Source organism: Hemicordylus capensis, chromosome 2 (genome assembly GCF_027244095.1).
Source record: "Hemicordylus capensis ecotype Gifberg chromosome 2, rHemCap1.1.pri, whole genome shotgun sequence".
Classification (NCBI taxonomy): Eukaryota; Metazoa; Chordata; class Lepidosauria; order Squamata; family Cordylidae; genus Hemicordylus; species Hemicordylus capensis.
The window spans coordinates 150,171,855-150,184,928 of record NC_069658.1 but is presented as its reverse complement, the minus strand read 5'-3'; the positions used below and the strand labels follow the sequence as shown (position 1 = coordinate 150,184,928).

At 40.8% G+C, this 13,074-nt stretch overlaps 1 protein-coding gene across 1 annotated transcript; it reads right to left on the bottom strand.

Annotated features, from left to right (window-relative positions):
• Positions 1–700: 700 nt before the first annotated feature.
• Positions 701–12,808, bottom strand: SARAF (store-operated calcium entry associated regulatory factor). Its single transcript, XM_053300485.1, has 6 exons — positions 12,598–12,808; positions 11,076–11,254; positions 8,740–9,124; positions 8,095–8,194; positions 4,642–4,769; positions 701–2,115 (listed from the first exon to the last, which is right to left on the bottom strand). The coding sequence occupies exons 1-6, from the start codon at positions 12,674–12,676 to the stop codon at positions 2,090–2,092; spliced, it is 897 nt and encodes a 298-aa protein (XP_053156460.1). The 5' UTR covers positions 12,677–12,808; the 3' UTR covers positions 701–2,089.
• Positions 12,809–13,074: the final 266 nt, after the last annotated feature.

Genomic DNA, 13,074 nt, shown 5'->3' with positions numbered 1-13,074 from the left:
GTGCAAGCTATTTCAGGGACCATCTCTCCTCAAAGCTATTTCAGGGATCATCTCCCCACGCCTGGCTGCAGCTCTCTCAGGAGCTCCAAGGGTCAGGGGAAGGGGAGTGCCGCTACACGGCCCCCCAGGAAGGCACCATGTCTTCCTGGGGTCCCCCCTCCCCTCTACCTCGAGTGTCAGCCGTGGGACACATGATCAAAATAACAAGGTTAATGTAGCGCTTGCTCCATTAACCTCATTTAAGGGGAGGGTTTTTTTAGGCAGGCTAGCCGCCATGGCATGCCCACAAGCCAGGTGGTTCTCATGATGGAGGAAAAACCAGCTGGGCTCCTGTAGCTTGGTTTCCCTCCACATTGTGAGAATAGCCTCACTCCCTTTTTAATCATTGTTAAATGGTGTTTTTAAAATGATTCCAAAAAGTTTATAGAATTTGTTTTGAACCAGTGACAATTTGTTTGTAGTTTTTAGTATTCTTTAACCTTAATTTTATTTGGTTGATTATGCATCTTATATTTTTATTTTTAAGAAGTGGTGTCTCTTTATTAAAGCGAGGAAAAAGCAACTGTCTCATCTTAACCCAGCATAGCATCCCTCCAGTGGCTGTTGCTGATGTCTTCTTTGTGTTTCTTTTTAGAGTGATCCTTTTGTGGAAAGGGAACCCTTTTATTCCTTCTTCTATGTAAACCACCTTAACAACTTCTTCGGTGAAAATATATAAATGTTTATTAATAATAATGTTCGCTTCCTTGTGCTGGCCTTTGGCTAGGAAAGGCAGTAATTTGTCAGGAACAGCTATTTTTCCAGTAGGGGAAACAGATCTTAGAATGTACAAAAAGACATTTATTAACTGTTCTTGCTGAGGAAAGGCAAGTTATAGTGATTTAAACGAAACTGAGTTTAAAACTTTGTGTGTGTTGCATTTGAATATATGCAGAAACCTTAAGATGTTTCAGGTGCTTCCACCAAAAGCTGTACATATTCTGTAATGAAAAGAAATGCTTCTTTTATTACTCAATGTTAGTTTTCCATACATTATTTTTAATTCTGCACTTTGGTTTAATATTTGCTGTTGGAACTAGTCTCTCTTGTTATAAGATAGTAAGCAGAATCAGTAAAAAAGGAAGGATAGCAAAAGTAGGGTAAAGGGCAGCAATAAAGAAGCACAATCCCAAGCCTATTTTCCAACCAAGACAGAAAAGTCAAAAGAAAAATGGTTTAGTAGATGGGAAGATCTCAGATGGTTTCCCACTGCCTTCCTCCAATGTGTTACTCTTCAATCTACTGGAAAGTACACATTATAAACCACCACCCAGAAGACAACTCTGTAAAAATTTAGAGAGAGAGAGATGGCTGTCAATACAATACAATCAGAGACACTGGATTTTGAATTAAAGTAGTATTTCAGTTGAGAGAAGGGTATTTTACATTCATACTCATTTCAGGTATGAACAGTTGCTAAAATGAACAATCACACCTACTCTGACCTCTGCTGTAAGTTGCTGTTACACATGTTTTAATTTAAGATATAAAGTGAATTTTTCAGATTGTTTTTAAAAATGCAAACATTTGTTCATTTCCAGAGAGCAGGGAAGTAGACAACATTCACAGCTTTTACTTTCAGCAAGACTGTGAAGAGGAGTTGTGTCAGAGGAGCCAGTTCACACATCCCTCTGGTTTGTAGAAAAAGGACTGTAACCCTATGCACAGCTGCTTGGAAGTAAGCCCTATTCACTTCAATGAGATATACCTCAACACATGTGCGGGGTTGGCAGAGGAGGGACATTTACTGCTCAAAAATTATTTTTTTCTTAAAGAAGTCCCATTGCTTTCCATTTGAATTACTTTCAGTTTCTTAATGGTTAAATTTCTGTATCTGCCTTCTCTCTATTTTTTATCAAACAATTATTCAAAACAGCATTTCTTCACACCTCAAACCTAACAACACATAGTTCAAATGGATGAAATAGGATTATGTACAACTGAATCCAAAGCTGGACTCTTACAAGTCATCCAGCAAACAAGCTTAAATGGGGTTTGGAATTGCTGGAAAGGTGCTTTTATTCACTTGTTCAAGCTGATCAGGAGCCATTCATCTCCTTTTTGTGCCTCCAAAACCTACAAAAGAAAAAAAAAAGTTACCACCAGTGAATCATGAAGTTTTGAGACAAACTGAGGGAATGTGCTAATGGGGTGGACCAACTTTAAATCAAAATATTTTAGAATCAGAGGTTTGAATCACCAAGAGAGATTTAAAATTGTTAATAGAGCTAGCATAGTGTAGTGGTTAGAGTGTTGGACTAGGACCAGAAAGACAAGAGTTCAAATCCCCATTCAACCATGAAACTTACTGGGTGACTCTGGGCCAGTCATGTATCTCTCAGCCTAACCTACCTCACAGGGTTGTTGTGAGGATAAAAATAACCATGTACATCACTCTGAGCTCCTCGGAGGAAGAGTGGGACATAAATGTAAATAATAAATAAATAAGTAATGTGAGGTTCCACCTTGGCTTCAGAATCAGGTTTAATGTGGAGCTCTGGCTAGAACAAGCCAGGATTGCTCAAGCTGGACACAATGAACAACCCTGGCTTGTCTGTAACCAGAACCAGAAGAAGAATGATTCCAATTTTCACACGGGAAAGGGGAGCATGTGCTTCAGAGACTTGGGGACATCACCTGAAACCAGGAATGAATTCTGGCTTTGTTACATCTGAAAAAGCCCATTTTAAGTGGAGACTTGAACAGATTTGTATTAATATTAGATTTCATTTTTATTTTATTTAACTAACATATTTATATACCTCCTCAAAACTGTCTCTGGGCGATGTACAAGGGACACCACCCAGGATGTCTCTTGTACCAAGCTATTTTAAAAATGGACATTTTAGTGCATTCAGACATAATGCAAAACAATAGTCTCTGCTTCCAGAGGGGAAGTTGTATTAGTCTGTAGAAGCAAAACAAAGAGCTGTGTGAATTCTAAAAGACTGACAAATGTATTGTAGCATGGTCAGGGGCGTAACTACCATTAGGCAAGGGGAGGCGGCTGCCTGGGGGCCCCCACACCTCGAGGGGCCCCCCAGAGGCAAGTCACATGTGAAGTGAGTGTGTATCAGCGAGGGGCCCATTTTAAAATTTTGTCTCTGGGCCCACTCCAGCCTCGTTACGCCCCTGAGCATGGTGTTTCGTGGATTACAGTCCACTTTAGTGAACACTTATGTTTAAAGATATTTGTTTTTAAGGTGCCACAACATTGTTGTTTAAACAATGATTTGCTGTAAACCAGGACCAGAAGTTTCTAATTACCATGCAGAAAGAAGAGGAAGGAGTGCATGAGCTAGAGGCTTGTTCTTATTATGCCCAACAGTGCAATCCTAAACATGTCTTCTGAGGAAGATTTCCCACTGAGCAAAATGGGTGCAGCTTTTTAAATCTGTGTGATAGACAACTTAAATGAAGTACATAATAAGCATGTGAGGCCTAGAAGGCCTCACGGCAAATTACAGCAACATGGGGTATGTGTAGGAAGACATTCAGCAGCAAGGAAAAAGATCAGCTGAAAACCACATAGTCCGGTCCTATGCATGTTTACTTCCAAAGTACAACCCATTTAGTTCAGTATAGCTTACTTCTGAGTAGATACACACAGGACTTTAGCTTTAAAAAAAAAAAAAAACTAGATGCCAACAATATGTTCTGGGATGGCTATTGGACCTGTAATTGGTTAGATTATTTAAAACCTTTAGACTAGAATGGTGGTCCATTAGTCAGGCAACAAATTTAAGAGGAAAATTATCCATTTGTTAATTTGCAATATAAGTTATCACAAAGAACTGCAAGTAGCATGTGCACATACAAGAGCGAATACCTTTTTAAAGATGCTGTTAGATGTGTGTATAACAAAGTATGCTTCCCCTCCAAACAATTGTTTTTACCATACTGATTAAGATGGATGCAATCAACTCTATTAATATTCCTTTGATCAGTTAGCATGCCTAACAGCTATGTTTACATTAAATATTTGCATACAAGAGCCAAAAGCCAGAAGATGATTTTGCACTTCATACTGCAGGCAGGGATTCACACATCACTGAATGTTCTTTTATACAAGAGATTCTTCCACACAGAAAGCTACAGTAGATGTCAAGAAGGAGGATTCTACCCTAATGTTTTCCCTAGAGTGCTTGTTTTGGTATGCAGGCACTTTTGCTGTATGGAGGAACATTCAATTGAGTGAACCTTCACTTGCAATATCAAATGGTACAGCCCAGCTGCAGGATATCACCTCAATGAAGTGGTAAACCTGCCTAGATCATGCTTAAGGCCTCAGCCAAAGCCATGGACAAACTGAAAGCCATGGGACAGATTACTAGTAACTAACCTAAGTTTTATTCATTTCAACAAATGTTGAAAAGAATGTGAATGTGAGCCCTTTGGGGACAGGGAGCTATCTTATTTGTTATTTCTCTTTGTAAACCGCCCTAAGCCATTTTTGGAAGGGCGGTATAGAAATCGAATTATTATTATTATTATTATTATTAGGACTTGAGCAACTCATTTTTCTGGACTGAGGCCAGTGGGCTGATGCTATGTCCCCTAACACCAGCCTGGAAAATCAAGGTAATACCATTTGTATCTTACCGGAGGTGGACCTTGTCCCTGAACTCTGAGGTGCTGTAAAGCCATTTGAAGTGCCAAATGCTGGAGGTGTAGCAGTCGAACCACCCCAAGTATTGTAGTATGGAGAAGATGGTTGGTATGAAGGTGACCTGGAGGAGAGGAAAAGTGGTTCAAATCATTTTAAGTGGTCAGTGTCAACTGACCATTTCCTGCAAGCACTACTGTAACATTTAAAGAATCAGATAACTTCAAAAGGAAGTGGAAGCCGTTTCACAGGAAGTCCTTCATCAGCAACAAAGTTGTAGTAGACTCGGGAGCGGGGGAATATCAAACTATCTTAGGGAATATTCAATGGGCAGGATCCTGTCTAAGTCCCACTGACATTACATCAGTCATGACTAACTCATCTCATTTCAATGGTGCTTAGTCATAACTAACTTTGCATCCTGCTCATTATATTTCTGCCTAAATATACAGTAGTTGCACTACTGCTGGTCTAAGACCATAATAAAGATGGATTCTGATTCAATAGTTGCATCAAACTGCAGATGAACCCTCTTACGATTCCACTGATGCAAGGCAATATATTTAAATTTAATTAAAAACACAATACAGGCATCCCTCGCCTATTGCGGGTTTCCCAATTGCAGATTTAAGTATCCATGATTGGGAAACTGTCACCACCCTCACCAACTGCAACCTGAGCAGTTTGGCGCCTTTTTCTAAAAATTTGGGTGTGTGTGTGGGGGGGGTGGATTTGTTCTATTTCCCCCCTTCATTTTAAAAAGTACTTTCCCGATCATGATTCCCCTAACCCTGTTTCCTATTCCTCTCAATGTCTTGCTTACCGTGAATTCGCCAACTGCGAGGGTTTCCAGGAACGGAACCCTCGCACAGTTGGCGAGGGACAACACTATTGCCATAAAACTTACTGATTTATTTACTATTAATTCATGCATAATGATCAAGGACAACTTACAAACACAATTTCAAACACGTGGAGGTTATTCACACGAGCGTGCAAAACCGGGCTAAGGAAGCCCAGCCCGGTTTTGCACGTTCATGTGAACCACTGGGATCGCCCCCAGTCCCGGTGGCTACACAGCGGCAAACCCACCCAAGTAGCTTTCTGCTAAAATGAGGTTAAGGGGGCGAGCACTCCCTTCACTTCATTTTTTTTGATTGCGTGTCTGCGGCTGGCATGCTCGGGGGTGTGTGGATCCCAGTAATGTACCGTGCACTTACACTGTGCATTTTTGGGACTCCCGTGGGCAGGCATGGCAACACGCAGCAGCACATCCCAGCACCCCAACCTCTGGAACTACTGGGAGGGTGACCCGCCCGCCCAGAGAAGAACAGGAGATCATCTGCGGGGAAGGTAGGCTAAACCTACCTTCTCTGCAGACCGCCCCGGAGCTCTTCTCTCTGATCGTGAGAAGAGCTCTAGAAAGTCACTGAATAGTTATAAAATGTTTGAAAAAACTGACTCACTGAAACAAATCAAGTGTTGGCTTCAATCAACTTGGGAGAAGCCTGTCTGCACAGAGCTTAGATCTGCAAATTGCATTGGGGTATTTGAAGGACCGCCTGCTCCCAAGGGTTGCTGCCTGCTTGACAAGGTCATCTGAGGGGGCTCTGCTCCGGGTGCCTACAATGAAGGAGGCTCGTCTGTCGTGTACTCGGGACAGGGCCTTCTCTGTTGCTGCCCCCAGACTTTGGAATGCTCTCCCAGTGGCCATTCGCTCCTCAGACTCCATCATAGTTTTTAGAAAGCTTCTTAAATCTTGGCTTTTTACCCAGGCTTTTACATGACCATTTCTATGCTGCTTCTGTGTGTTTTTACTCTTGTGTCTGTCTATGTGTTTTTTTGCTTGTATTTTATAGTTTTTAAATTAGATTTGTTTTATATTTTTAGCTTAATATTTTAATTGTCATTTTTATTGTATGTTTTTAACTTTTGTAAACTGCCTTGGGGTTGTTTTTAATGAAAGGCGGTATAGAAATTCAACAATAAAATAAAATAAATAAATTTCCCCTTAAAGCAGCTCTGGGATTTGATCTGGTCCCTTCTTAGTTAAATGAAGCAGAGCAACTCTAATGGGTCATGGAGGTAGACAACAGCTTCTCAGAGAAAGGTGTTACACTCACAAGCCTTCTAGAGTTATACAAAACAAAACTATTCAATACAAAACTGAAGTCACAAGTTGGAAACAGAGGAAGTAGAAACAAAGGTTTAATATTTGCAAAATGCCTAAAATATCCTAGACACTGTACAAAGCACATAAAGAGACAGGGACTGCTTGATGGGCTTATATTCCAATTCAGACAACAGATCCTAAAGATAAACTAAAAACTGGAGAAGGCCAAACAAAATTAGACACAAATAGCCAAAACAAAATAGTCTTCAGGCTTTGAAAAAGGAAAAAGAGTCAATTGAACAAACATCAGGTGGCAAAATATTCCAAAAGTAAAGGGAAGAGGCATGAAGGCACAAAATGGAGGGAGAATCAAAAGTGTTGGGACTTAAATAAAGAACCATACGAACACAGAGACAAGGACAAGTAAATATTGTACCAAATTGGATATGTAAAATGAGGAGGAGCAAAAGAATGAATACAGTTGAATGTAAGTAACAAAATCTTAGAATGTGGAAAGGAAAAGGAAACCAGTAACTAGAATCTGAAAGAGAGAGAGAGCCATATTTGCATGCAGAAAATGGAAGGCAGAAGGCAGGCAGCAGAATATAAAACAGACACCAGAGGCTTGAGTTGGTAATAGGAAAGACTAACTCAAGGAGCAATGCAATTATCCAGTTGGGAGTTTAAAAAACAACAACAAGGCAGCATTTAGGGACATCTTTATATTCGAAACAGATTCTACTGCAAGAGTTTAACAGTTCTACTGCAAGAGTTTAACCTCTATTTAAACAATAGAGGTTTAACACCTCTATTCTCTGGAGGCTGCCCTTTATGCCTTTGACACTAGCACTGTAGCAGGAGTTTCTTCATCTGGATGATGCAAGATGGTGCAACTGCAAGACTAAGAGCATCATTAATAGAGTGTGGCATATGTCAAGGACAGCAGTCTTCTGTATTCTCCAGTGGCCAATCTGTTTTCCAGACAGTCGGCCATCGACTTAAATAGAACTTTGCTGCACAACCCAAACATATCATGGAGTATAAGGAACGCTAATAAAGTTCTCAGGTGACTATCAGTTGGATCATTCTGTACAAAACCTTGCCACATTAAAATGCAAGATAATATTTCTCATAGCTTTTGCAGTCAGTTTTCCTTTTCTTTACAAGTTATTCTATAAGCAAACATTACCAGGGTTAAAATTTGGTATTTCTAGCAATGGTAAACAAAAATATATCTAGCCACCAGACCTCAATCTCCATGCACCCAGTCTGGTTTTATATAAATATATCACCCGTTGGAGCAAAAAAATACAAGATGAATAATCATAGCGCTTACCTTCGGTTGCCAGCCAAGTATCCTAGTAGCCCTCCAGCACTTAATCCTGTCCAAAAACCTGGCCCTGAATTAGAATCATACCTAGAACCACCAGCAGCTCCTTAATGCAAAGAAAGTTATGCAGAGTTAAAATAAATAATCTTTGGAACCAAAGCACTTCCATGGTTTTTAAAGTTTCTCTTTTCTTTTAAGAACTGGTACAAGAAAGGGGGTGAATGGCCTTGGGAGATCACTCAGAAAAACGGCATGCTCTCTAGCCATTTCAGGCTCTGAATCAAGCCTTATAGAGCCCAGGTTCAGCATCGATGGCAGTGTACACCACATCCTCATACCTTCTTTTGGGGGTAGCATTTTCTGTGCCACCAGCTTGGTCTAAAGTGTCAAACCAGAAACACAAGATCATATAAGATGTGATCTATGAATGGGCTAGAACAATGGCTTTTGTGGCTCTATGTCAGGCCTGACTTATTTATCATTTCTTTATACCACCTGATATGTACATCTCTAGATTGTGTACACATATCAGACGTACATCTTATGAAGAATTGTACAAAACCCTGTGGAACAGTTATAATAAATTCACTTTTGGGCATTATATCCCAAGACTTTTATGTTCTTATTGCCACATCTAGGCAAGAATTTCACCTGTGAAGCTTGGTTTAAAACCTGGAGAAGGTGGGCTTTGATTATCCTGCCCGTAGGATCCTGAATATCCATCATTGGAAGAGAAACCATGTCGAGGCCGGTTATCACAGAGGAACAGCTTGTAGACACCAAAAGCAAGGACCACAAATAATATTACCAGGACCACTCCAGCACCGGAAGATAATGAATCATGAGAAGTTGTGGAATGGTAATTGCTACCAAAGTAGCTAGTTTTTTGCTGTCCATTCTTTGCTAACTCCAAAGTGTACTGCAAGCCACACGATCCTTTCAGTATGTAAGGGTCATCTGGATAATCATAACCTTCACAGTTTACATCAATTTTTCCAAAGCAATATGAATTATCCAAGTGTGCTTTACACTCCCACTGAAAAATGAAAAGAGAATTTGTAATTGAAAAACACAAAAAAACCCCCACAGAATTTGACCATTCAAACATAACTTCATTTTCTATACTAATATTGGATAAGTTTGCTTACTCTGACTCATATCTAACAGCTTGAATATACACACACACACACACACACACACACAAATAAATTAAATTTTGACAGATTCCCCTTCTCTTTGCAGCCCCTCTGTGCCTCCCCCCAATACTATGTCTCTGAAGATTGTGGAGCCCCCAGGGACATATTTTTAGGCACACAGGTGGCTGAGGGAAGGGGAATCAGCAAAAAAAAAGTTTTCACCCCTCCCTCATTATGCATACAAAATGTTATTCTGTGTGATGTCAGTCTGAATGTTGGCCATTACTTTTTATTATTCTACTGTATTTAAAATTTATTTGATTTTTGATTGTTTTAGATGTTAGCATTGTGAATATTTGATTTAATGGAAAGGTAGGGTACAGACACTTATAACAAACAAGTGACACCTGCAAGCCTCCGCCTGAAAATAATCAGTTTGCCTGAAGCCAGAAATTACTTTTGGCCTTTTAGAAGCACTGTGCTAAATACCTAAGCTTCATCACTGCTGTAAGAACACCACATATTACCATCTTTCTGAATGATTCAGCAGGATGCAGTATCTAACTGCAGCTAACCTGTTTGAACATACTACATGCCACAATGAATACACCTTTTCTGACTCCTGTACTATTTTAAAAGCTTTCAAATACACCAATGGATTACAGAGCTATACATCTAACATTTGGATCAAAATCCTATTATTCCATTTTTTAAAAAAGAATACCTTTAGAAGTATTTTCAGGGGCGTAACTATAATAGGGCAAGGGGAGACAGTTGTCTAGTGGCCCACTGCCTTGGGGGGCCCCCCAGAGGCAAGTCACATGACTGACTCCCCTAGCTGTGCACCCTCCCAGGCTTCCTTCAGTTGTATTCATCCTCCAAAATTGATGTGAGTGTTAAGACCTAGAGCTACCAGAACAGCATGTCTTCCTCTAGTACCATTAAATGACTTGCATCATGACTTAAGCCCCTGGTGGCGCAGTGGTAAAACTGTCGCCCTGTAACCAGAAGGTTACAAGTTCGATCCTGACCAGGGGCTCAAGGTTGACTCAACCTTCCATCCTTCCAAGGTTGGTAAAATGAGTACCCAGAATGTTGGGGGCAATATGCTAAAATCATTGTAAACCGCTTAGAGAGCTCTGGCTATAGAGCGGTATATAAATGTAAGTGCTATTGCTATCATCCACAATTTACAAACCTTTAAAAAAATAATTTAGGATGATGTTCTATTGTGGCACATAGGTTATTCACATGCACACATGCATTTTACTATGCTTTTTGTTACCACTGTTCAGCCTCATTTAAGATTTCTTTACTTCATGAGCTAAGCTTCAGTGGGGGGGGGGCATTTTAAAATCTTGTCTCTGGGCCCACTCCAACCTTGCTATGCCCCTGAGTATTCTATTTCTCCTTGTGATATAGAGAAGCAGTTCATCAACAATCTGAGACCAGGAGTTTGTACACAGTCCCTTTATTCCAAACAAAGGACATTTACAAGTCCCACAGACAAAAGAAGTTTGTCTTAATCTACCTAGTGGCTCTTGCAAGGTGGTGGAGAAATCAAAGGATACTGGGAAAGACTCTAGACATGGGAATAATTGACAAGGCTAGGTCTTTAAAGTTCTTGAGGGAATACAGGTTCACTCTGAATGTTCCTTCTGAGTACAGAACTGTCCCAGCTAGTATTTTAAACCTCTGCAATTTGTTTCAGCTGAAATGTTTACCTCCACCTCTCAATGCCTTGCTATCTAGCTATTACATACTTGTCATCCAAAGACCCTGAAGAGGTAAACAGGGTTTCCTTATCCCCAAACCATAATTTCATTCATTCAGGTTTCAAAATGAATATACCTGTACATCATAGCCATCCCAGCCTTTGTTGTAACACTGGACAACGTCAGGGGTGTATGCTGAACATCCAGCTGTACCTCCAGTGCATTGCAACTGGGGAATTGGAGAAGACCGTCGATAATTTGTGTACTGGCCTGGGTAGAGTGTCAGAGCTTGGACTTCTCTCAACAAGATTTTCTCTGAAATAATATATGCATACATTGAGTTATATAAGAGACTGTGACCACTACACATGCTTGGGAATACAAATGTTAAGATTTTTCTCAGTAAACAGTGTCAAAGGCCAACAGAAAAATTCTCAACAGAACTACTCCTCCTGCAATTATGTGATGTTTTGTTTCCTGGTGACAAATCCTAAACCTTTAACAACATTAAACAGAAATATAGCTACAAGACTCTCCAGCGTCTGAAAACTTAGCATGAGAAGGAATACTTTTTGTGCTTTCATTGTAAAGCACCATGTACATAGATGCTACTACATAATGTGTGAGACAGTATGCATCTCTAATGTTCCTGATCAAATCAACAATCCCTCTAATTGAGCATTCAATTTCCAAGAGTAGCCAGACAGATGTTTTTGGAAACTTACACACATGATAGGATCATATCTCATTGTTTCCACAGAACAGCATATGGGAAGTGGAGGGTTCCATTAAGTTGTGACCCCCATCCATGCCTCCTAGCAATTGCATCCCATTGAGCTCAGTGGGACATGTCTAGAAAAATATTGACTATTTTGCAGTTAACTATTATGATTAACAATAGCATTAAAAGTGCCTTCTTGATCAGACCAAAAGTCCATCCTGTCCAGCACTTTCCCCCCAACAGCATCCAGACACCTCTAGAAGCTCCCAAGCAGACCAACAGTTAACAACCCATCTCCATTCCCTGTCCAGCATTTAGTATTCAAAAATAAAACCTCCATGTTCAGAGGTAGTTTAACGAATTACAATGGCTACTAAGCACATAAGAGGAGCCCTGCTGGGTCAGAGGAAAAAATTAATCTTAGTCCAGTATTTTGTTTCAAACAGTGGTCGGTAAGAAAACTGAAAATCTCGCAAGCAAGACACAAAGGCTTGGCCATCTTGTTAACATTTACTGGTTCAGTTAACAACGATTACCAATATTAAATTATTGTAATGCAATTGCACGATCACTGATTAGGATACTGATGAAAGTAATTTAGTGTTAATAGTAATGTTGTTACTAACAAATAGTAAGAATTGCCCCCCGCTTTCTGCTTCCAGACAGATGCTTCCAGGAAGCTAAGCTTACAAGCAGGGCACGATGAAGGCAACAGCTTTCTCCTACTGCTGACCCACTGCATTCAGAGGAATGCTGCGTCTGGACACGGAGGTTTCATTTCACTATTTTCCCTTATAGGCTGTTATAGCCGCTCGTGATATTATTCATCATCAATAAGAATAATAAGCCTCCAAACGTCTAATGAAGGAGAAAATGGCCTCGCAGAAAGAAAACCCACCCAGCCGAGAAGCTGGGCTCATGTCCGAGCTACACTCACCCTGCTGCGCCCAGCCCCAAGCCGTCCCGGTCGCCGTCAGCACCACCAACAGCGGCAGCAGCCTCAGCTGCGCCACCATCACGACGCTTCTACAGACAACTCGGGCCCAGAATCTTCTACCGTCACCTGTCTATGGCGATGGCGCATGCGTCAACGCCCCCAGCGTCTCTGATTGGTCCCACCCACTTTCAGCGGCTTCGTCTCACCTCGACGTCTGGTAGTAATGTCGTCCGACAGCGATGCCTTGTACCGTAGCTGGGTGGTGTTCTTTTTGTGGTCCCGCCTTTCTTGCAGAGAGCACCAATGATCGGACAGGAATTTGTCCATCACGTCAATTGTTGGAAAGCCCCTCGTTTGTCCAGCAATGCTATTGGCGTATTGGACAATCTCCCCTCCTCTCATTGGCTCTGTGTGCGCGAAAGGTTGGACGAAAGAAAGAACGAACGAACGAAAGAGAATTCTCAAGATAAAACCAAC